Raw genomic sequence first — 27,031 nt, 5'->3', positions numbered from 1 at the left:
TTAGCGTCACGGTAAGATCGTCGTTTTAAGTACGGTAAATAAATAAGTTATTTAATCAAATAAACTTCTAAACCTCAAAGTTTTGTACATTTTCAGCTTCTAACACTAAACTGTTAATTTACTCTAATTAGGGCCATTTCTTTGGCTTGCACAATCAATTATCTTCTAGACCTTGCTGGACACTTGAATCCTTTTTTTCACTCTTCACGATAATTATACATTGAAATTTTAAATATTAGTTTGTTCATGCTTAAAGGGTTAGACAGTTAACCATGTCTCTAACATTGCACTTCCACAAAACATCGTATGTCTTATGTGACGTTCCAGAATTTCTTTTGTCCTTTAATGAATACTGTATATGTATATTTACCTTTTCTTAACTTTTATTTTAAATCAGCGTAAATTGATTAAAACCTATTATTACTGATACATGTTTTTAGATCCTATAAGCAAGTATATATTTATTTAGTACATACACGTACATATGTTTGAGAGGGGACCCATTTACACAATACATGTATTGTGGAAATATTTATTTTTTTGTTTTAAACAATGTTAAATCGATATTAATTTCTTCTTCTTATTATTATTATTAAATATATAAATCATTTTGTCAAATAATTAATGTCATTTGTATTTGAAGTTGATATTGATCAATTACAAAGGTGGTGTGTTTTTTTTTTTCAATTTCTCACAGGGAACTTTCGAGAATTTGGTCGCAAAATGATCGCGAATATTAGTACTTCGCGCAATTCTTGCGGCAGAGTTTAATTTGATGGAGAATCCTGTTACAGGGATAGGTTTTTGCCTTCAATCATTGTCGTGATATTTGTTTGTATCATGCATACTTTATACAAGCTTGTGGAGGTCCGTGTTTCCTTCGCTTCTATTTTGTTTTGTTTTATGGACTTTTGAGCTCGAATGCTCATCTGTTTTTCCATATATTTTGTGTAAAATTCAATAACAATTGGAAAAAAACAGATGTCGCAAAAGTTATGTAATTGTAATTGATATCGTTTTAAAAGTTGTTATCGATTATTAACTACATCCATTTGGAATAAAAATGATTAATTTCAATAAAAATATTAAATGTATTGCGTATAACTTTGTAGATCCTGTCCTTTAGGCAATTCATTATTTTAGCGCTTAATCATACATGTATAACTCATATTATTCTAATTCAAAGCAATTGTTGTACACGTTAAAGTAAATACCTAATCATATCCAATATCATATCCTTTTTTATAATGAAAGGCATAAAAAGAAACTCTAGATTTTATTTGTGAAATTTTAAAATATATAGATTTATTTTTTTAATATAAATGATCTGAAGAAAATTCTCTTTGAAGCAATATTTTTTTTAATTTCAATTTTAGATAAAGTAGCTAAATATTAAAAATAAACAAAAAATGATATTACTGTTCCAGCCAATAAATCGAATTTAAACGCATATTCATAATAAATGGAAATTTAAGTAAGACTTCCATTACATGTAACTAACGGACTAAAAGGATAAAAAAGAAGGCTTTTTTAAGTCCAGTTCTTTCCTCTTATAAGAGAAAATTGTTAAAAACGAAAGCAAATGGAGAAAAATGAACTCAGAACTACGTTAATTTATCTTATAATGAAAATTTAGTTTTGGTAACTTAACAAAAAATTATTAGGATACACCTAATACTATTGTGAAATTCGTTTGAGATTACTATAATCTGTTAATATAATATTATTACATGTGATGGATTCAAAATTCTAAGTAAAGCAATGATCTTTTTCTCAACAAAACGGCATTGATACAGAATATATCTACAAGCATATTGAAACAATTTTGAAATTAAGGAGGCTGGGGGGTCAACAAATTAACCACCAGATTTAACTTATTTTTTTAGATACGGTATCTTAAGCTGTCAACTATCATTTGGCAAAGAAAAAATTCATACATTTTTGTTTTAAAATTTGATCATCTTTGTATATCTTTATATGGAGCTCTTCTTTTAAAGGAGATCGAAATAGTCTGAAAATGGCTGCCACCCCCAGCCTCTTTAACAAGAGAAAAATTGAAGATAACGAATAGTGATCGATCTCAACAAAACTGTACAGCAGTGAAGCTATGTGAAGAAGGAATCAAACATGAGGTCTAGGAAATTTCAGAGATGAGACCAGGTGCCAATGTAGGAAAAGCATCTTCTGTTGATAGGTCACAACCGCTGTGAGGTCTTTGAAATTAATTAATGGGACATTTTGTTGTCATATTTTGTATTAAAACAATGATCTTATATTTAGATTGAAACAAGTTCTTCAGAGTAGAATGCAAAGATGGGGTATATTTGCTAACATTGTCCTTTCTAATAAACAAAGACTTCACAAAATACAAACTTTAAACGAGGTTGTGAATTCCCCAATTTGTATACAAAATCATTGCACAACTATTTAAAGTTTCAAAATGAGAAAGTTTGTGATTAAGTTACTTTTGATTGTTCTCTCTTCAGTATTTATTCCATTCAATGTAGCAGCTTTTCATAAGGCAATATTTAAATTGAAGCATTTCTTAAATGTTTTAATTTTTTAATTAAATTGACGTGCATGTTTGTTTGTTTTTTAATGTAATATTTCATGAAACCCCAATCAATTTAAACTTTTATGTATATTTTTTTCAGTATTTGCAGTATTTTTGTTGAAATATTACATATAAGTACATTTTTAGTGACAAGAAAAACATTTTGATTGGATAAGAAATTGACCAATTAAATGCTAAATTTTCCTTGTAATTGCTTACAAAATCAATATCAGCAGGTATATAATAAACTCTCTGAATATACTTTTGTATTTCTCTTCCACTGGATCAGAATGAAGACTTTCCTGTTTCTTGCTTTATTGTTGTGTGAGTATCTCAGATTTCATTCTCAATTGCAAGGGCTCACTACGATATTAATAAAAGACTATTCATTCTTAAAGTATAAAAAATGACAGCATTTAACATTCTACATTCAGTAACATTTCAATATTGAGTTTCTGAATTACTGTGTATTTTTTAACACTGTATAATGTAGAAATGCTTTTGTTACTAGATTAATAGAAATCGCAATCTGGAATGCATTTCATATACGAAATCTAACAATGTGTGTGTTATATACCTTAAAGTATACATCAGTACCATATATATTCGACTATAAGTCGATCCACTGATAAGTCGGTTGCATAATTTTTATGTTCATTTTTACTCAAGAAATACGATGAAATATATCTTCATTTTCAAAAATACCATACTGCATATGAGACATCTTAGTGTATATTAAAAATATGATTTTTTAAAAATAATTTTTACATTTAGGTATCTGGGGAACTGGTAAGTAGTCATTTTCCTTTTTTGATGAAATGATCATTAATTGTTAAAATCAAAACATTAAATTGTCATTTTGTGCTCTTGTATTTGAGTCAAACTGATAACGTATTCTCTAGAAAGTCATCAAAAACACCGTTAATCTGTGAGTCACAGTGACAACATTTCAAACCGATATCTTGAAACAGAGCACTATGAGTCATATAAAATCTTAAAAGAATGTAAAGGTTTTTTGAAGATAAGACACACATTATAAATAATCTATTGAATTATGAACCAGGTTTCAATTTCAATTTGTTATCTATGTATGTATGAAACGACAATTGGTGAAAAGAATTCCATAAGGTTTGACAGAAAAAAAGTTGGTCGTGCCACATGACCGAGTTGATCACGTAACGGACACAACACTTTTCCTAAACATTTCACGTAAATGAGATCGCACATTGTTACAATTGAAACGCTTTAAGGAGAGGATATTTTCATTAAGTAATTCTGTTTTTGTTTGAATACGTACATATCAAAAGAAAAGAATAAGATTTTATATATTCGGAGTATTAATTATCATAACGCTGCATTAAAGCTTAAAACTACAACCCAGAAACCAGTATTAATCATCAACGTAAAACTTATTTTACATGTCATGAGAAAGGAATGAAAAAGAAAACGAGTTTTTTCCGTCTAACATCTGCTTATTTTTCTTTTTACATGACGTCACATGCTATTTTGACGTCATCTCTACGTACTTAAAAGAAATTATCAGTGCCAGTACACTACGTTATTTTTTGACAACCTTAGTCTATCAGCAAATACTATACAACATATTCTAAATTTCCATTAAATTTCTAAATATATTCTGTCGATTCAAAACATATCTCTAACATGACGCAAAGGAGCTAAATGGTAAAATTAGAAATATAATACAAACTGTGACTTTTTTAAAGTACACGTCAGGTAGAGTTTGCATATTTTTTTTAAAATATAACCCTGTCTTATAAAATTATACCGCGATTTACACTTACATGTATGGTTCCTGACATCCTATACTTGATTGAGTACTAATAAATCCAGCATATCTAGTTAAAAACCGAATTCAGAAACTGGTTTAAAAAATATAAATAATAATTGATCTCATAATTTGAGAACAGGGGGTTAATACATAATCCTGTTAATTCCAGAGGTGGATCGGTTGCCGAGGAAAAGAAAGCATCCCCTCATGTAAATTTAAAATGATAAGGTCACAATACATAATCCTCCAGAGGTATAAATTCATGTAAATTTAAAATGATAAGGTCACATCTTTTATATCGATTGAATCCCTTGAAAAATAAACAGTTCATTTTTTTTCAACAGTTCATGATTACTTTTGCTATATTACAGCCCAAGTTGAGGCACGTGGCCTCCCTGAAGTGAATGATGGTAAGTTGATCTAACAATATTTCATTAAGTAGAGGAATTACCTACTTTAAGAGACTTCTGATAAGAGATTTCAAAATATACAAAAGCCTGAGGCATTTCAATATGAAACATTTAACCTAATAATCAGCTCATTGCTATCCTCTGAATGCTGCTTACTTTTTTAGATGAAAAGCCGTCTTCAATTGCAGTGGATATAACGATTTGTTTCAAGCAGCACGTATTATATGAGTTTACAATCATTGATTCGTCATATTTTTTTCATGTTGCAGGACATTATCGTGCAAACTAATCAAGTGAAAAAAATGAAACACATAGTGCATAAAATGTCATAAGTAAATTTGTTCTACAAATAATCCATGAAAAATTCAACAGCCTTATTAACAATGTATTTAGGCTATCATAAAATAAGGGTAAGGAAAATGATAATATGCTGTATTTAAACTGACGACAAAGACTGTCGTTCGTCAACTACTTATAACATTTTCTTTTTCGAGATTGTTCATGGTATAACTATGCCAGACAAATCTTGAATTAAATTATTGTACATGTAATTGAAAATATTAAACAAAGTCAATAAATGTTTTGTTATACCTTTCATTTTATTTATTTATTTATTTATTTTTTGTACTGTCTTCCGTGATGTACATATAACCTCGGGTCCGTCACTTTTGAACACCAACAAATGAAAATGAGATTAAGCTCCGCCCACTCTGTGAGGAAAGCGGTCCAACATCTCACTCAGCGGTCCAACATCGATTTTTTCAGCCCGCTCAGTTAAACATTAAATATGTTAGACTTTTTTTCGTATAAATTTGTATAGGAACATTTTTTAGGTATAATAAATGCTCTTGTTTATTTTAAATATATATTTTTTCTGTTTCGTACTTTTTTCTTGATTTTTTAACAATCAATTTGCATTGCAGACGCTCCAATTCGAATCGCTCGATCAGCTGCAGGTATGTATATACTTCTGGAATGGTATTAAAAGTGTTCTTTTATTCGTGTTTCAGGAACATGCATATTTGAAGTCACTTTATATATCGTTTGTTTTGCATATATTTATTTAAGGAATCACTGTCTATTTAGTACAGTATGCCAGGGCATCAACGATAGAACGATAGTAGGAAACGTTGGATAATTTCCCACGTTTCTCTCTATCATTGATGTCCCTGGCATGCTATATTACCTAGACAGTGATTCCTTATATTTCCATTTCATTATGAAATACAAATGTAGATTTAGATTTTAAAAATGTAGACTAATAGATTTAAATAACACGAGGCCTCCCATGTCACTTTCAATAGTCCTCGCGCACTGACGTCAAACATAAAGACAGTCGCATGAAATTTACGTGCATATTTTATTATTTGGCCTCCTTAGCGTCAGACACAAAGACAGACGCGCACGAGAATTAAATGCATAATAGGCCTCATTAACACCTGCCCTATCGATTTGCCTAATTAAAATTCCAGTAGAAATATCAAGGGATCACCTCCACTAACTTTCAAAGAGTTATCACAAGGAGAACAAATTAGAAATGGAAATATATATTGTCTTATACCTTCGGGAGAATTTTTCACTCAAATGGCGATGCCAACACTTGCCGGTGGAGAGCTGCAAATGTTGTCTTATACTCGGCATTTGAGCTGTGAGGGATTTTTTTTCGTGCCAGCACCTACTTCGATACGCAGGGCCTCTGTTTATACGGTCTCATCCAATGAATTGATCTCCATGTCCCACAGTGGAATGCGAACACATGATGTAACGATCAACTCCTTATTTTCTTAACAACTCTAGAGCAGATGCTCTAATCACTGCGCCACACCGGCGACCATTTCGTATATGTAATAGTTGTACACAATGATATTGAAAGTATGTTGTTTCAATTTAAGAAATTTTTTAGAATTTTTTTTTTATATTTTCTGTTTGTTTCTGTTTGGCAGTAATAAATCGACAAGATTTAAAAGATTTTTTTCAATATATGTATTTTCCTTTATTTATATGTATTTGTGTAAAATTTACATACTGATATCTTCAAAATTTGAGATAGATTTATTTTTCCTTTATATCATTTTCTTTTTTATTTCTCTCTCTCTCTCTCTCTCTCTCTCTCTTTCCATGGGTCATTGCCTTCCTAAATCATTTATTTTCGAGGCTTAGGTGGATAGAAGCATTCTTCAGATCGCCCGTGTAGCATAGTAGAAAGGGCATCTGCTCTAGAGTCATGGAGTAGGGTGTTGATCCTTACGTCGCGGGTTCGAACCCGCGATGTAAGGATCAATTCCCTACTCCGTGACTCACAGGAACCTGAAAACCGCTCCTCTGGATGTCATCCGGAGGTCTCGTGTCACAGAAGGGGCTTGCACAGAAACAATCCCTCACTGCTCAATGACCCGAGTGCCGAGTGTAGGTCAAAATTAGTATCCTTCTACTGACAAATGGTGGTGTTTCCATGTGAGTGAAAAATTCTCGAGAGGGACCTTAAACTACCTACAAACAAATACAAATTAAAATGTGAAAAAGTCATAAAATCGGCTTTTTATGCATTTTTTCTATATAATCCGAAACATTTCATTTCTGCTTATTGTTAAATCCATTTTATTCATTAGAATAAATATATTTTATATCAAGTTTAATTACTGCATTGACAAAAAAAGACACATTTTATTGTGTAATGAAACATATGGAGATAACGAACAGTACTCCTGATCAAAAGTCCATAAAACAATACAAAAAAGGAGCATAGCAAACACGGACCTCCTCAACATCAGAGGTTGGATCAGGTGCCACTGAAGAGTGAGTATCCCCTGGCGACCAGTCACACCCGCCGTGTGCTTCTTTCCTTATTGGGAAAGAACGGAAAATTCCGTCGTCAATTCAATGTATGGATAACATAATGGACTAAGAATTAGTATGAAAAATGTCATTTAGCATTTGACTCTATGATAAATTGTATTTGCTGAAATTATCACATATCATTTTTACTATTCTATTTTACAGGCCTTTTAACGAAGAGAGGGGGATGTTGTGACTATAGATGTCGACCCGTGCCGTGCAGTTGCTGTTATGCATGATGTCTTCGAATATCAAAAATACATTTTTTTTTCATGTATTTGATCTGAATTGAATAAAGAATCGAAATGCAAGTTTCCTTAGTTTCTCAAAAAAACGATAACACTCAGTTTTAAGTGTTTTATTATATAAACTTCCGAGTGTACATCTGTAAATCATCCCTCAGAATATCTTAAAAATTAATTACTCCTGTAAGACCTTCATTCACATTTACATGTAAACACATTTAATGATTCAAATATTTTTGCGTTGCATAGATTGAAATTAGGGTCATTGTTGACCAGAATTGTCAATGATGTGTGATACCCAAATAACATGCATTGACATTTTGCTTATCATGCCCAAAGTCGATTGAAACCGGACATGTTGACACCATTTTATACACATTAACCGGCCAGGTAAACGCAAGGAAAACAAATAGGAAATAAGTCCTATTTTCCGATATTTTCAACTGCTTATTAATGTACTCTTTTAATAACTTGTTTATCAATAAAAAACTAATTCATTAAATAAATTTTCCAACTGTTAATGTGACGGAAGAATGGTAGCATAATTTAACTTCATTACAGGAGTCTGAGATTTTTATCGTAAAAAAAATCCAACCTCAACATAAAAGAAAATCACCAGGATGGCAACGCGTTTTTGGGGTACACACTTAAGCAAATAAATCTGGGTTTGGCCAGAAAATTTTCGCGACTGATTCAGTATCCGGAGTGTTTGTGCTATTTATTCAAGTTAAGAAATCCAATCTGCTCGATGATTACGGGCCATGCGTGGCCTTTTTCGAAAAACACTATAGATATTGTCATAAGAAACTCAAGCATCTTTTTTATGTCAGCTTCAGAGTATTTTTCTGTACAGTTTGTGTTTAACAAAAAATATTGCAAATGACCATAAACTTAGTAAGTAAATTAACAAATTCCATGTTTTCCGAAAAAAAAAGCAGCTATCAATGATATCAAAAAAGCCTGACTTAAATTTGTATATTTAAATGAAAAGTTGTAGTGCTGTTGATTATATCCCCCGTTTGAAAAGTGGGAGAAATATAGTAATCGGTATGTCCGTCCGTCCGTCTGTTATGCTTTGGGGTATCCATCTCTTATCCGCAGCTCCTCTTATTCTACCGGGTGAAATTTGATAAAACTTGCACAGAATCTTTATTACATATTGCCATTGTGCACCTCCTATTTTACTTTTTTATTCGACACGTATTTTACGTTTCCCATAGCAAAGCATGGATATTGTCATTATATTCTTACCTATGACGTCACATATGGCGGCTTCTGAATAACATTTGATACGACGAGTTATTCCTCTTTACACATAACCGTAAAACAATAAATAGCAAAACATGGACATTATGGGAGGCGGGGGGTATCATTTAGTGAGCTCACTGCTCACAGTAAATCTAGTTTTGGTTAAAGTTTTGTTACTTAAAAATTTCCAAAAGCAGATTAGAATTTTTAAGTATCCACATCTTATTTACACCACTTCTCGAATATATCATTATACAGTACTCCTAAAAGTATTTCTCTTTCACTACTGCTAATGTTTTGTTGAGGAGTAATAGAAGATACTTCAAGTTGGTAGACCATTTACAAAACCCGTGATGTATATTTGGTAGTATTTCTATGAAGTTTTTGGAATTCAATATTGATATGATAATTAATAATCATTCCGGTTTTAGGAATATTATAAATATAATCAAATATTAATATGATATTTGAAAAAATTCCTATTTTAAAAAGGAAGAAATGGGTTTGATTACCACCATATTGTTGAAAATATTGTTGTTTGCTTTTCAGTAGGGATCAGTACATTTTTACCGTGTAATGTACCATTTTTTTTTACCTTCTGATTTACTGAAAATATAGGGATAGTTGGTTTTCATGTTGACCCTTATCAGTCGCTTAGAGTATAAGTGCAATGATTCAAACCTAGATTCATTCAACACGTACAGGCAGCATGATTCAATTTAACTTTACAAAGATACTTTATTTGGACAATATTTAAAATGCTGTTAACATATATGAAAAAAAAAATAATTAAAAATGGTTGATGCTTTAAAACCATAAAACATTATGATAAAAACAGTAATTTTTTTTTACATACGAATACATGTACACTCCTACCATCGATTCTGTATCTTTTATATCTTAACCCCTACAAATCAAATTTTTCTTCAGTGAATACAAAAAAAATATACATTTGCCAATATCTTTCTTCACATCACAATCCAAATGACATTCAGTTTGCGATGAAAGGAATTTGGTCACGTAATCAAAATAAACTGCTGGTAAAATGCAAAGTGCGAAATACATTTGAAATGTCTAGAATTTGAAGTTACATGATGTCGTGCAATTATGTTATTTAGTATTTCTATTTCAAAATCAAATCAGTGCATTTTCGTCCTTTTTTACACGAATACAGGTATAAATATAAAAAGACACCCAAGAGTTTAATTGAAATATGACTTTAAATTGATACGTAAGAGAACATTTAAATGATATTGAATTTGATCATTTGTTCAATGTCATGTGATGCCTCATTTAAACCAAAAAATGATACAAATGATTTTATAACTTGCAATCAATTTATAACCTCCTGCAACATTTATATTTTTTAATCTCAAATAAACTTTCATAACAATTGTCGTTAACTTCTTTCATGAGTAGGTAGAATATAAGCCAAACATATAACTAAACTGATGTTTCAAGGCCCTTCATACTTTCATGATTTTGTAATACTGTAATCGTATTACAGTTAGCGGTGTATTTTAATTAGCGATTTTGGCAGTAAGCAAAGTCTACTTAATTAAGAACATCACTAAATGCCTTGTAAATTATGATTTATATCTAGCACATTACGCTAAACAAATTCTACAATTACTTGTTGCAAAAAAATTCTCAAAATATCGTGCAGAACAAAATATAAATATCAAATATAAATGCATTTACAGTAATATCTTCAAAAGATGGGTGGGATATTTTATCCTGAATTTGCCGAAGCACATGCAACATCAGCATACGTGTTTATCTTTTCGTATTCCAAGTTTTGTTCATCAGTACTTTGTCTCCGTGATAATGAGTTGTAAACTTGTTCTCTAAGACTGTAGGTTTCACCTTCTTTGGTTCTTGTACTCAGTCTTTTGCCTTTGGCATCTGCAAACGCAACTTTAGCATTAATTTTGAAGGAAAAATAATGAAATAAAATTCATCATTCAATTCGAGATCAACTTCTTGTTCATAACAAACAAGGTATTTTTATGAATGTTTTTTCAGAAAATTGATACCAAAATTAATTAACAATTAATTAGAAACAAAATGGAGTGCTTAAAATAATTCATCGTCATGACAATATTAAATATATTACATATTTTCAGATATAAAATTTCGAAATACACAAATAAAGGTCAATTCGACTCGAAGATTCCTGACTATGAATCTAATTTGTTAAAATTCTTTAGAACTTACTTGCAATTCTCCCATTTTTGAGAGATATTATCAATAAAAAGCTTAGGACAAGAACCAGACCTCCTAGGACAGTAATAATAATATCGCTTTTCTCGAGTACCCGGATCAATTTCCCTGATTTTACAGGCACCATATCTTTTAATGTAAAAAAAATAAATAAATTTGCTACATATTCTTCAAAACACGTGAAAAACATCTTCAATTGAAAATACTTCTGAATCAGTAAATTATCTGTTTTGTTTTTTTCCTCAATTATTAAGTTTTTTTATGTAGATTCTTTGAAGAAGGAAATTTATAAATTATACCTCAGAAATACATACCTTTGTTCTGGATTTGAATAGTTACGATTATCTTTCCATCGAGAAAGAGTGAGTAGTTCCCATAACACTTAGGATTGAATATAGGAATATCGCTACTAATCCATAACTGATAAGGCCTATTTCTCTGAGCAATAATTGTTTTTATTCTATCGTGCTCAACAGGTCCCATCCAATAGGCATGTTTGGGTTCAGGATAACTTATAACAGGAACACTAAGAGAAACAACCTCTCCCGCCACTGCGTTATAGAGATACTTAAAATGCATTTTACTTTCCAATCGAGGAGAACCTTCAATAGAAAAGAGAAGTCGGTTTACGTTTGTGTAAATTAATATCTATCAAAAAATCTATGCAAATTCAAAAAATTATACCGTGTAACAGGCTAAAACCATAGCACCAGGAAGGAACATATTTACTTCTTCAAAAAAGTAATTCATTATACCTGTAAGGTTTACAATATATTCAAAGTCTTGAGAAAAATACAAAATCACTTCCATGAATACGTCACATTATTTTAACTGTTTTTGCTACATGTTTAAGGAGGCTCATTACACCACTTTTTGATGACGTACTACACAAAAAAATAAACCTCCATTGTGTCGACCAGTTTGCTCAGGGGACGAGTTGTATAGGTACCTCTATAATATGACCCTGACCTTTAAAACGCTTTAAAAATGGATGAAACATGCGGTGTTGTAAACAGTGAAAACAAAGTAACGGATTCATTATGCATAAACCAAGAAGAATTGCTTTTAGGCAGAAACAAAAGAGAGCAACAGTCAAATCTTCGCCAAACAAGTAATGTCAATTTCATAGCCATGCCTGCAGTGAACTCTATCAATCACTGACATGTATGTATGGAGGAAATTCGTGTTAAAATCTACAACCTTGTTGAAATTAAAATTTTATTTAATTGCGCTATTTACTGTGTTGGTGTTAATTTATATATTTGTTTTATTGATTTAAATGTATACTCTCGCAATTTAAAGCTTTATTCTGAATTTTAGATGTAATGTCAAACGTTCCATGTTTTTTGAGTCTTGGCTAATTAGGAAAGATAACTCTTTGTGGACTTTTTATATACCAAATATTTTTTAAATTGGATTTTTCATTTCGTTTAAACTTGCTTCATTCAATTTGACACATGTAATTCATTGAAATACATTCCTTGTCTCTTCAGAACACATTTTTAAAATGTTTTATGCATAGATTAAAAAGATGATGACATTAATTGTTTCCTAGGAGAAAATTATTTTTTCTAATAAAATTATTATTAGGTATTATGAGGTATTTTCACTGTATTTTCTAATAAAATTATTATTAGAGAGAGTGTGTAGAGAGAGAGAGAAAGAGAGATAAACCTGAAATTAAACATTTCACTAAAATAAAACAAAAACTAAAAAATTCTATAAAAAATATTTATGATATCAATACCCCCATCTGGATATTTGACATTTACATTATAAGTGGTGCTGTATTGAAATCTAAAATAAACTGTGGATGTAATGAGCCACCTTAAACTTATTTTCCTGTATTTAAAATATGAGAGAGAGAGAGAAAGAGAGAGAGAGCAGGGAGAAAGAGAGAGAATTAAGAAAAGAGAAGACGAAAACTAATGAATGTAAAATATATAACTTACATTTTACATATATTTTCGTTGCAGAAAACCTATCGATAAATTCTTTGTTTCTAGCAGTGCATCTATATGTAGTTGTATCAGTGCATTGCATTCCACCCAAAAAAGTATAAGTAAACGATTTCTTTGATCTGAGCCCAAACATTCCGACTTTGTTCCCGTGTCTTGTTTCGATAATAACTTCGGGCTCGGGATTCCCATTAGCTGTACAGTTCAACGTTACAATATCCCCTTCATCCAGGACATTATTAAGTCCGTTTTTGACAGTTCCATTGACTGACACTAAGAATGTTGGTGAAGAAAGATCTGAAATAGTTAAGTAATAACGAATATTGGTTATTGCTTGGTAAGATTATTTTCACATTTCTTTTTTTTTTATTCCTTAGACTTAAAAGAAGTCAATGAATAGAACACTATACCTTACAATTTATCGCCTTAAAATAGTCATTTTTACCAAAAAAAAAAAAATCACAAATTGTTTATGTTAATTTAATTGCCTTGTTATAACACTTAAAATTGGTATATGGGAGGAGTGACTGATAAGAAAAATTATAAACTTGATAGAAATACTAACAGATAAATAAAACTGGAAGAAATTTGGAGCATTCTCGTTTTGTTTTCCTTTCTCAGTCATAGCTTTTCAATAGCATTAACTTAATTATATGTAAATATTACATAAGGTTTTTCTGTAAAATCCTTTATCATGTAGATCTTAAATGCCCTTTCCTGATTTTCTAGATTTTCCCATTTTCTATTATACATAATTGACACAATTCGTATTTCATTTCCTGGTAACACTTAATTGATATTCTGTGACACAATTTAATTTTTGTCCAATAAATAGTGTAGATTTAAAAGTAATGAACAAAATATACTAGTAATCGCTGAAAGCAAATTTTCTTTTTAATCTGAAAAAAAAAATGTAAACATGAGAGACGTAAATAATATGATGAAATAATTGGCTTCCTAAATAATGAATATAAGGAGATAACGATAGATGTTCAGGATGAAAAGATCATAAAACAATACAAAATCGAAGAGTAAACACGGACCTCCAAAACATCAGAGGTAGGATCGAGTGCCATGGAGGAGTTAGCATCCCCTGCCGACCTGTAACACCGGTACCCGCCGTGTGCTCCTTGTCGTGATCGTGAAATATTAGAAAAATCCGTCGTCAATTTGGTGTATAAATGATTATGGACTAGCAATTACCATGACAAGTGTTAGTCAGCATTCGAATGAATGATAAAAGGAATTGTTGATAAGTCTTACATTGAATATTAAAACCAATGTCCCGGATAGCTGTTGTCTGGCCTTGAGTGTTATTATATTGTCCTTTAGCCACGCATCGGTACGCCATAACTTCATCTCTGTGTATATGTTGAATTGGAAGTGTCATTCCAGAAAAGCTTGTTAATTTGGTCCCCATTGGATCGATTCCCTCCCAATATACATGACATGGAGGGTTACATCGGGCAATACAATTGACAGGGCCAAAACTACTGTTGTCATGGATACTGAGAGTTGTGTTAAAATTCGGAGATATTTCAGCTGATTCCGGGCCATCTTTGAAAAGAGTTTTTTGAAAAGAAATCACACATGTGTTTCATGAACGAATACAATCTTCAAACATTTCTATCAAATTATGCATCACATTTAGTAATATAGTATGCTATTTATTCTCTAACCAAACCTACTATTTTACTTCGGGATAGAATATTGAGAAGACTTTGCATAAGGTAAAAAAAAATCAAATGGAAATCATCATATATTTAAATTAGAATTATACAAAAACATAATAACTCATGACTTTGAAATAATCTTGACATTTAGATTTGTTGAAAAAAACTTGAATGCAACTTAAATAATTGTTCGAAATCATAAAAATTAGTCGTTAATTAGTGTGTTACTTAAGAAATAAGGTATCATTTTTTGAGTTTTATTGGGATGTAAAACAGATTGGTCACGTGATTTTGGCTTTATGGAAGATTTGATCATGTGCCAACCCGTATTACATCCCAATAAAACTCAAAAAATGATACCTTATTACTTATATTTACATATGTGACTTATTAATACTTTAAATTTGCCTGATTGTGACTTTTAACGTGTGAAATGCATAATTTTTCAAACCCAACTGCATGTATGTAATCTACTGAACGTGCGTCGACCCTTTATGACGTCACTGAGAAATTACGTCGAACGTTTATCCATAAGCACATCTATGATCTCCAGACCCCGTACCTGTATTTATACAGCTATAAATACGCTTGCTTTCAGTAGTGTTATATAAAGTAAAATATTTGCAAATGTAAATATTTACATTTAACTTACATAAAGGGTCAACAAGATACACGTTAATCACAGTGTGTGACTAAAATTTAACTTACATAAGGGTTCAACATTATAAATGTCGCTCAGAGATTCCAGAGTTTCTGTAACTTTACATGTGATGATGTCCATCCCAATCCTCTTATGCACATTCATTTCTATCTTTTGACCTGTAAATGCTTCAGTCCTGTTTATAAACCAGGTATAGGAAAGCGGAGGAAATTTCTTGTAGTAACTTGGCTTTGATCGCGAAGACGATGAGCATGATAATGTTGTCTTTTGTCCAATCGGAACTCTATTATTTCCACTTATGATTGGTTTATTTGGCTTGGCTAAGATAAAGAGATGTCAAAGGTGAAAGAAAAAAAGTGTTGTTGGCATTGTCATTATTTCCAACAATATGAAATGTTTTTGTAATTTGATTATTAAACTTTATTGTTTCTTTTATTATCACAAAGACGTCAAGATTATCTTTACTGCGGTTTTATAATCAACGCATGATAAGATTGTTCTACTTGCTTTTAAATAAATAAATGCATAATATATTTTTTTTATGGTGGCTTTCATTTCAGTAAGTTTTTCTTAACTAAATGAGAATTGAAAACATTTCAACTATGTTTTTTTGTACTTTTTTTCAATTGTCTAATCATTAAATTTCAAGTCTGTTTTAAAACAATGTCATTGACGTAAATATCCGTTATACCGTTTATGAGGCCTTCCCCCTAATTAATACTTGTAAAAACAAGTTGCTGTCCTTTAGATAAGGACTGCAATACGTGAACCATATGCATGTTTTTCTAACCGAAATTCAATTGAGAAAATGTTTAGGTGTAGGGAATATTCATGTAGTTTGTTCACATTTTCTACAATAATCTGCCTACTTATGACTGATTGTAGTCTCAAAGCAAAATTTTAAAATTTATCTCCGGATAGCGACCTTCAGTTTTGTCAGTTTAAAAATAGGTTATTTTAATACGTGAAACTCATACTGGCTGGGATTTGACACCTGTTTTGGATTTATACGGAAGAAATATTTCATGGGAAAATAGAGATATGATGTTTCACGAGCTCTGTAGTACTGCAGATTTTTTTGTCGGAGCCCCCCCCCCCCCCCCCCCCCCCCCAAGCACACATTAAAAGCTGTTGCTACAAACCTTTATCAAACGATATTTAGATTGCTGAAATATTAAATTATTTTGCGAGCCTTGATGCACAAAGCTAGTGCTGGTGAAAACTTGTTCTATCTTTTAAAAGCTAGAACTAGTCGTTGAATGACGTTTTTCATTCAAGTTGTTAAGTTACATGTATCTATATATACCGCAATTTCTTCCTACTTTTTAAAATGCTTGTACCATAGAATCAATATTTAGTTTTTATATAAACGTTAATGTAAATGAGAGAAAATCTGATCCGCAAACAAATAAGTAAATGGGATATTCAGATTTAAAAGCGCGATTTGCCAATGAATTGCATGCTTTAATTCGAATAGGGCGAATTATTCTACGGGCAAGTTACCTAAAGCGCGAACTCTATAGCATTCTCGCGCATGCGTAGCCTGTCGTTTGCCCATGGCATCCGCTTTAACCTCGCTTATATATTTACTGTGGACCTCAGAGTCCACGCATTGAGGGTTAATAAATTTTTCTAGTTATTGCATTTCTCAGATAAAAAATGGTATATAAAGAAACAAAAGATTTCTGCTGTAAGAGGAAACGGACGCGAGCTCTTGAGATGGAAATAAATAAAAATGCTGTCCACAAGTGGTTGAACTTTTCAACTGCACGTCTGATAAATGAATGCTTTCCTTGTTTATATAAAGATACCCTTGCTTTAGGTTAGAGATTACCAATAAAATTTTACTGAGAAGCGGCCTGTTGTTGATAAAATTTAGTTTTTTTTTTTAAAATAAAATAAAATAAATGAATAAGTAAATGAATAAATAATAGATAAATATTATGCAAAAGATTCAATATGGTTTTGCCACTTCGGATTTCGAAGGAATTACAAATAAAAATATAGTGAGGTGTGTAAAGAAGTATAAATGTTGCGCAGACAGACAGGCAGACATACAGCTAGACAGACAGATCCTGGAGTCGTGAGTCGCACTGTTTCGATCCTTACATATATCGACTTCAAGAGAAATGTATATCGACCGAGCACGATGTTATATTTATGTACTGAATTATTTTCACTCCTTGTTATTTTTGCAAACACTTGTTTTTAATTTGCCTAGTCACCGTTCTTTTTTAATGTATTTATATAATATAAATGCCGCCCTTTCATGAGGTCGTTCCCTATATATATCGATTTGCAGAGAAATGTATATCGACCGAGCACGATGTTGTATTTGTATACTGTTATATTTTCACTCCAAGTTATTTTTGCCCTTCGTCACTTGCAAACACTTGCTCTAAATTCGTCTACTCACCGTTCCGATTAAGAAATTATACTTTCTTAATTGAATTCATCCCGTCTAAAAATCGCCCACCTTTGAGTTGTTTTGGTTGTTAAATATCTATTTTGAAATGTATTGTCTGTAAACAGATGTGCGAGCTTTACCTCATTTACTGATTTTGTTAAAATACTAATTTTATGTTTATTATATTTTGATATAAAAGTCGTCCTTATAAGAAAACATCAGATATTCTGACAGCAACTCGATATTATTATAGAGCAAAATTTCAAGATATTTCATCAAAAATATAAAGAATTGATTATACTATAACAGTTAATGACGGTATGAGTAGCAAACATGCCTATACATCTGAATGTTTACCTTTGACAACAAGAATCACACCATTCTGTGTTCTTGCATTTTCAACAGTGTACCCCACGCTATAAAACCCTGCGTCCTCTGTTGACACATTTTTTATTTCAAATATGATATGACTTTGAGTATAGCGAAGCTTGTATGGAGAACCGCTTTGATACCGAACATCAGGAATAATTGTGGCTTCTTCTTTTGAGTGTAACCTATACACCTTGTAAACAACGTTTTCTGGTGTGTGGGGAATAGGTAGTGTTATTTCCACTGCCCCACCTTCTACTGTCATCATAACGTTAGCTAGTGAAATAAAGAAACTATATTTTTTTTCTGATAAAAGTAATTGAAATCAAATAACAGAAAAAAATCTGAAATATATATGTATTCTATATCCAATACAAAGAGTTTAATGATGGGTTCATAAGCCAGGCAAGAAATACTGTCACAGTGTAACTTGGGTTGAAGACATTAATTAAGGTTTTGAAACTATAGGTTATACCAGTATGACTTTCGTAGCTTTGAATTGGTTATTTGATTTTTCCATTATAATAGGGAATTAAAACATATTGCTGACGTAGGCAGCGCAATTAGTTACATATATATATTATCAAATGACGCGTAACATCAAAATTAAAGGATTCAATAATCAACTTACGTCTGTATTCCGATCTGCTTTCATGGTACCGATAACTGATAGTTGCACGCACTAAGATGGCGACAACATTGTATCTCAGGACATCGACAACAGTGACCTGTCCGTCATATTCTCTGGTAAACCCCTGATTCTGTCCATCAAGTGTAAGACTGACGTCCTGATAATCTGATATTTTTGGCCAGGTAAACTTTAAATCTCCATTCCAAAAACGAGATGAAATTGAAAAAGTTGCTCCTGAAAAAAATCATAAAAACTTTAATCTAAAGTACTTTTTGTGATGCATTTATGAAATAGCAGAAATGCAGTTAAAAAAGGACACAGTGGAATGAAATACTTTAATGAAAAAAATCAGAGAAGATTGATGTCAAAAAAATTAAATCCGAGAAACAAATAATGAATTTCAAAGAATATCCAAAATTCCAAAATAAATCAATGAATAAATAAGTCTGATTAAACAGATAAATATACTCTATTTTTCAATTTTCTCATAGACATTCCGGTTAAAACTTACCTATTATAACGTGCTCTAGGATAACGAAGAGCAAAATATAGTATTCCATTGATATATTTCAAATATCTTCAAATCAATCGTGGTCATTTGTAGATATTTGTCTTTATAACATTACGTAGTTGAGAGTGTCTGATTATATAATAAAAAAGCACGATGCGGAAAGCGTTTTAATTGCGATCTTGTTGAAAATGTTTATTTACTTCCTCTGTTTAATCGGTTTACAGATATAAATAAACAACAATTATAATTTTTAAACGTTTACAAAAACGTTATTATTTTTACTAATACTTCTAAAATATTTTCAAAACTTTACAAATATACGAGGGTTGTTCAGAAGGTTCGTGGACTTCTGTCATTTTAAATTGACGTCATATGTTACCGAAATTTGGTAGAAATATTTTAGCAATAAATTCAAATGTTTGTATTAATTTTTTTTTAGATATGACAATTTATTTACAATTTTTCCAGGTTTTTAAAAAGCAAAAATTAGAAGCAGAGCAGGTCAAAATGTAACACAATAGTTACAAAAAATACATTAGATATATTTGTAGTCATTGTAAAATGGAGAAAAAACGAAGAAAAAAACCCACTAGAAATTCAAATTAGGAACTGTTACATCGATTCGTATTCCAAATCATGGCTTTATATTTTGCATCGTTGAAAAGAAATCAACTTGAGAAGACAGGTAGTCCTCATTGGAAACAAACAAAAGGTGACGTTTTAAAACGCAACGGAGAAGCAGATGACGATGCAGTTTTGTGTTTTACTCAAGGGGAATCCTGAATAAACTCTAAAAATGGTGGAAGAATAAAAAGAATTTCACAGCATTTGTACAAGGGGAATCCTGAATAAACTCTAAAAATGGTGGAAGAATAAAAAGAATATGTCACAGTCATGTTGTGCATGTATGTACAAATTGGACATGCACCATACAAAATGTATATATATATATTTATCACAATTATGAAATTGTTTATTTTTCATGCACTTTTTTGTTATTCTCTTAACGTTGTGCTCCTTATTATATATTGTATTTCAATTTTGTGTTTAAAGTGGCATATAGGCCCGATGGGCCGGGTGTTGATTGTTATTTTATACAGTCTGTAAACATAAGAATTTAATTGTACACATGTCACTATAAATAAATAAATCACTTACTTACTTACTTACTTATTTACTTATTATCGCAAATCACATGGCCTTCTTGTACCTTGATAAAATTTAAAAAAAACTAGATATGAGAGAGAGAGAGAGAGAGGGAGGGAGAGAGAGAGAGAATTAAAAATAACACAATCAGTGAAAAAAAAAGAAATTAGAGAAAGTTTCAACCGTTTAACTGTTAAATTCTTTTAATCTCTAAAGAACAATCGCTATATATTGAGAGATATAAAGAGGAAAGTTTTTTTTTCAATATTTTTCAATGTTGGCGCGCAACGTCAAAACTGAAAGACATAAATATTTTGCGCTTCAGAATTGCTTGTCCTGTGAAAGCAGAGTTACGTAATAAAAAAGTTTAAATATTTACAGAGGAAATTATACACATGAAACAATTGTTTAAAAAGATATCAAACGATAGAAAAAGATGTTTGTTAGTTTGTATTGGATTATACTGTTTGAAATGTATAGGTGAAGTATTTTTGAAAAATTCTAGACGCTATGTTTTGACGTTTCATTGCCGTTAAGTGTGCGCCGCGTGTACAGAGCATGTTGATTTTAAAATGAAGTAAATTTACTTCTGCTAAATCGAATGAAATACCAACTGTTTTTACATATTATATTGTGATTTTTAAAAAAACATTATGAAAGTAATAATACGGAGATTGACATGATCTACGAACTTTTCCATCAACCCTAGTACAATTGCCTTAGTACTCTGTTGGGGCATGATAACTTTATTTCTATGGCAGGAAATATGAAAGTATGCACACGGTATTCTCATAATGTTGAATATTAGTAATTATTATACTTTCATGTAAAATTAGTTCAATCTGATTGGTCGATAAACATTTGTTAAAAAACACTATTACCCGCTGAATAATGAAGCCACGCCCTCCAGCGTAGCAACAGTCAACAAATGCTTAACGACGGGTGATATTCCAAAAAAATAGCGACTGCGCAGAATTTATTATGTTTTTGTATAAAACATTCAGTATAATATAATAAATATTGCATGTAGTTGAGTGTAAGCAGCCTCGGTTGACAATGGTTTTCTTGGGGTGAAAATTTTCAATGTTACACTCAACTACATGCAATATTTATATTATGTTATGTTTGGACGTTGATTTTAACTACTGAAGAAAAACGACTATTTCAGTGGTTGATTAATTTTCGTTGTTTTTTAGGCATTGGGAGACACATAAATTTGTTACAATCAAGAAATTAAATTTTTTATTGGCATTACTAATCACGTAATCAAGTCCCCAGAAAGCAAGTTTTTCCCCAAACCTAAAAAAAATTACCCAACGATAATAGTGATTTTTCAATAGTTTCAAAATTATTTCACCATTGTCTTTGTAAAGTTGAAAGTGTAACCAAATTAGATATTAAAATCAAATTGAACTACAAGATTTGTTTTATTAACGAATATTAGTCCAGCATGTCCTTGAGAATTCAGTTTGGAACAAATGACATATGCGGGCGATAACAGAATATTACTAAAGATTAACATTTCAAATATCCTTGCCGGAGAATTTACTATAAGTAATAAAATCCTTGATATTTTATGAATCTTTTGATTCACAGAAAACCATAATAGATTTTTCTAGGATGGGATAGGGGTGGGTTGGGGTAGGAGGTTTGAGGTATGATGATGATCAAGCGGTTGACATGCATTTAAATGATGTTGACAATTTCTTTAAGTCAATTGATTTAATTTCCTTGTTTTTTGCTTCCGTACAAGTTCCATTCTTTTCATCAAGATATTTATGTACTGACTTGCTCTATTTATTTGATAGTTACTTATAATACGAATAGATAAAATTATTTAGAAAAAAAAATTATGTTAATGATTTCTTGTGTTCTAAAATAACATCCTGTTTCCGTTAATAAAATCAAGGCACGTTCTGTTACATCCAGTGCTTTAAACCACTTGACATATAAATTCTATATGTATTGAAAGCTTTTTATTGTAGATTTTTGGCGACACATTGTCTGGCTATAAAATATTTGCTGCTACATGTAACGCATTTGTAATCATACAAAATGCACATTTATTCGTTGTTCAAGGTGACAAAAAAGGTATCCATTCCTTAATAAAGGGTACACTAAAAAGATTTTTAACAGATCTAGAATATTTATAAATGATTTAGAATTAAAATGAACAAAATAAGCTTCGTTTTGCAGTTGTCATAATTGTAAGCTATAAGACAGATCTTACTCACTATTTAGAATTGGTCCTGAATATTTACACATTGTCAATAAATTTATTTTCAAACTTGTCGAACTTACAGGAAGAAATAAAGACCTCTTCTGTTAGATTGAAAGATTGAAAACGTCTTTTTAATAGCAAATTTATGAGCAAAAGTTCTGCATATACTTGAGGAAAATGAAAGATTACAGATAAAATTGGTGAATATAGAATGAAATGTAGTGACGATCAACAGAAAATAAAACATTTAGCTAAATGTAAAGTTTTAGAACACCCATAATTTTATATTGAAAGGCTTGGTTAAAATTTTACAAATTTTCGTAAACTTTCTAAAGAAACTGTCAGACTATAGCAATATAAAATTCAAGTTTCACCAACACGACATTTGACACGGTAAACTATTCACAATAAAGATCATCCTATCCCTATACAACTACATGTACGGTGGGTCGTCAATGCAGTCAAGGTTGTATCCACTGTGCGATCTCAGATGAATCTCATTAGCGATATTACTTTCACTCATGGGACATATATTTGGAATTGGGGTTCCATCGTGGAATATCCATTGATTGTTTTCCTCTTCTCCTTGTACCCATATCTGTATATCATCTGGAGATGCAAAAGATTCTAAAAGTGCAAAAAAAAAAAAAAAAATAGCGAGTCTGCATATCGAAAGAATTTTAAATAAAAATTCAAAAGAGATATAGTAGTATTGATCACGCCTCGATTTAATATATTATTGATTTACTGTTACAGTTTATAAAGTTGATCAACTGAACAACCTTTTTACATTTGTTTGTAATTCTAATCAAATTATTGCTTATCAAATTCTTGTGATTGGCGAATAAAACCAAGAAAACGTGACGTATCAAGCACTTGATTTTTTAAGAAAAAAGTTTTCTTTGATTGGTAAGCCTTTATAATAAACACAGACAACATAATTGAGGGGAAGTTAATTGAAAAAAATAAATTTGTAAAAGCTCAAAATCTTCTCAAGATATACCCGGATTACGAAAGCATTGCAGACAGAATAACAGCTAGACATGCAGACAGAAGGGCGAACTGAAAGACAGATGGACGCTTGGACAGACCGAAACTAATATCACAACTTTCAGAGGGGGACAAAAACTCTCAAGACATGTATTTACAATTAATAGAAAAAAACAACAATAAAATTACTGATTATGAGCCCCTGCGTATATCTACAATATTGCTTGATTTCATATATACTTTTTACCTAAATGATCCTTAAAAATCTTGTATCTATTCTCAGAGTCGATATTTAATGAGGTCTCCACCATCTTTTTTACATCTGGACCCAGCGTCATAATACGTGGTGGGTATTGGTACGTATTTCAGACAGATTTCATAAAAAAGTATAACAAGACTGATATATCCAAAGGGGCAGGGTACTGCAAAACAAACAAACAAAATCAAGTTCCAACTATTTTCATTTGTAAATTTATTGTCATTTATAAAGCTTGTTTGTTTGTGGTTTAACCTCGCTCTCGAAAATATTTTACTCAAATGAAGACACCACCACTTGCCGGAGAAAACAGCAGATTTTGTCCTTTATTTATTCAGCACTAATGGTCATTGAGCAGTGTGGAATCTTTTTCCTTTCAACACCTACTGCGAGACGGAATATCGGTTTAAACAGTTTTATCTAAAGGACCTATCTCAATGCAATAATGTTTGATTATAATTTTACAATGCTTATTAGTATGATATGAATAAGAAGAGATTTATTATGTTTTCCGTTATAGGAACACATTATAAAATGACCGAAGATAATAGGAGAAACTAAAGTACGGAATAAGTATAAGTGTAAAATAATTTTCTTCATAAACCTGGATACCTACGTTTTTTATTCCTTAAATGTATTAGATGATCATTTTTTCCATACGAAAATTTTGCCATAGGTAGTTCTATTCGCACGTCCTAAAAAATGAAATTTATTAATTTTTCCTATAAAATAGTAACTTTAAAGATGAAGTTATAAGAAACTCCATGGGTTAATACACATAACTTTGAGAATTTGTTAGCATTTTCAATAACTCAATCCCGATTTTAAGAACCTATGGATCAGACTACCTTAACTAGTCCGAATTGAAAGGAAACTTCTTATTTCTTTTTTAAATATAACTTTGTCTCCTGCTAACAGAGATTATATATATCATTTGATTCTATACAAAAGAGCCTGATCTACGTATGAATAATAATTTTTACGAGGTATGTTATTAAAAAAAAACAATAAAATTCAAAATTGATAAAATTGATAGTTTATAATTATGATATAAAAGTGTATTATACAAGGCATGTATGTCTTCCACTGTGGACTAGTTAAAGGAGTCCCTGGCATATCCCTACAACACAAAAAATCATGATTTGCCACGTATTGGCTGAAGAAATAAACGTTGCTTGTGTTCTGTAGGCAAGTGGAAAAACATTTGTGAAGAGATGAAAGAACGTCCGAAGTAGGATACTCATTTTTTATCCTTACACCATACCTTCTTCTGAAACCGTCCTGGATTGATGCTTAAAAAATAATAGCTAGAGTCATCCTTCGAAGAAAACATGAGATTGGAGACATATCTAAGAATATCCTTTCTCTGTTTCTTATAATGTGACTGAATTGATCCTCCTCTTCCTTCTTATATATTTTATTCATCCGTAGGTCATTCTAGTGTTTATATAAATTATTTTTTTCGGCACGACTGACATCAGAGATATGAAGTAGGAAGAAATTAAATCTATCCTCTTGTTTGTTTTGCTTTTAAGAGAACAATCTTATGCATATTCTTTCAATTGAATGGCAGTGCGTTGAAAAACAACAAAAAAGAAAAAAAAAACATTTGAAACATCAAAAGCTGTTCCACAGTTTACAGTTATCAATTACGCGATAGCATGACAAATAAGTCTTTAAACTGAAATAAAAAGTGTAATATATAATAAAAATTTCAAAAGGATTCAACGGTCAAAGATCTTGAAGGAAGGAATATAAATTTGCTAATATGAGTGGTAACAAATAGAAGTTCTGTAAATCGAAATTGTTCGATACAAAACAGTTTTCGTGACAAGTCAATGCAGAGATTCTTTGGATAATGAGAAAAAATGCGTTTGCTCTTTAAACTAATTCACGGACAACAATATTTATTTTTCACTACTCTGTATATCATATTGTTTTATTTTTGCTCGTTGAAGATCTCATATTTCATATTTACATAACATATGTATTTTGGATATAATTTTTGTGGGAATTAACGGCACTCAAAAAACCATAACATGGATACGGGTCACAGGTTTAAGATGTTGTTTAAGGTTGACGTCACAAACGTTGAAATTCGTCAAAGTGCAGCATCATACGCAAAAATCAACGATCACGCTCACTTTGAACAGAAGCTGTTGCAATGTCTCTTCAATCAAATGGAACTAACCCATACGATAATACAACGGCAATGTTGTGTACAAACAAATTGTCATTAAACGCTGACGCGCTTTATCGATTTTTTGTGTTGAAACACACGGTTGCAGTCATGAGACAATATTTTTGAAAAAAGGAATGATTCATTGCTTAATTATTGATGGGCATGGTAAAAAAAGACTTTACAAAATACAATTGACTTAATTTCAATGCTGTTTTGCTTCCTGTAGAATTTGTTTTACAATATTCTTAGTACTTTCACATTTTGATTTACTATACTCAATGCGTTGATCACTATTCAGAAAGATGACCCCTAGTTTAAAAAAAAACGAATGCCAACATTAAAAAATTTAAAACAAGGACGGAGTCACTATAAGAAAGTCATAATTCAAAACTACCGAAAGATAAATACTTAATAAACTAATGTTTCTACGGGATTCTTAGCTCAAAAAATTATGTCATTAATTTTGGTTATCAATTTGCCAGTAGGTTGCATAAAACTAAATGATCCTATTCCACTGAAAAAAAGTACCAATAAATATTTCTTTATACGTTTAATACTTAAAGTGGGAAAAACACATATTTTAACACATAACAGATATAACAGATATGATGGATTGATTGATTGTTTGGTGTTTTACGTCCCATTCGAGCATTCACTCATATAGAGACGACACCATAAAAGAGCTTCAAACTTTGACCTTTACTCGGCACTCAAAGCGATTG

General features: G+C 31.1%; 1 protein-coding gene and 1 long non-coding RNA gene across 3 annotated transcripts; one reads left to right on the top strand and one right to left on the bottom strand.

Moving 5' to 3' along the window:
* The first annotated feature begins 2,152 nt into the window (after positions 1–2,152).
* Positions 2,153–7,899, top strand: LOC134265668 (uncharacterized). 2 transcript variants are annotated; one of them, XR_009991800.1, is made up of 6 exons: positions 2,153–2,168; positions 2,844–2,878; positions 3,329–3,343; positions 4,715–4,753; positions 5,677–5,709; positions 7,754–7,899. It is a non-coding gene; the product is annotated as an uncharacterized LOC134265668 (long non-coding RNA). The 2 variants fall into 2 exon arrangements; XR_009991801.1 differs by lacking the exons at positions 2,153–2,168; positions 3,329–3,343 and having other exon boundaries at positions 2,846–2,878.
* A 1,949-nt stretch (positions 7,900–9,848) lies between these two features.
* Positions 9,849–19,642, bottom strand: LOC134265667 (uncharacterized). The gene is made up of 9 exons (XM_062747886.1): positions 19,515–19,642; positions 19,004–19,237; positions 18,361–18,648; positions 15,644–15,916; positions 14,526–14,819; positions 13,257–13,559; positions 11,619–11,906; positions 11,299–11,433; positions 9,849–10,986 (listed from the first exon to the last, which is right to left on the bottom strand). The coding sequence occupies exons 1-9, from the start codon at positions 19,561–19,563 to the stop codon at positions 10,814–10,816; spliced, it is 2,037 nt and encodes a 678-aa protein (XP_062603870.1). The 5' UTR covers positions 19,564–19,642; the 3' UTR covers positions 9,849–10,813.
* Between the last annotated feature and the right edge of the window lie 7,389 nt (positions 19,643–27,031).

This window comes from Saccostrea cucullata, unplaced genomic scaffold, assembly GCF_032062105.1.
Source record: "Saccostrea cucullata isolate Sc308-1 unplaced genomic scaffold, CSIRO_AGI_Scuc_v1 ctg1064, whole genome shotgun sequence".
NCBI lineage: Eukaryota > Metazoa > Mollusca > Bivalvia > Ostreida > Ostreidae > Saccostrea > Saccostrea cuccullata.
Note: the sequence above shows the minus strand (reverse complement) of the source record. Positions and strands in the feature narration are given on the sequence as shown.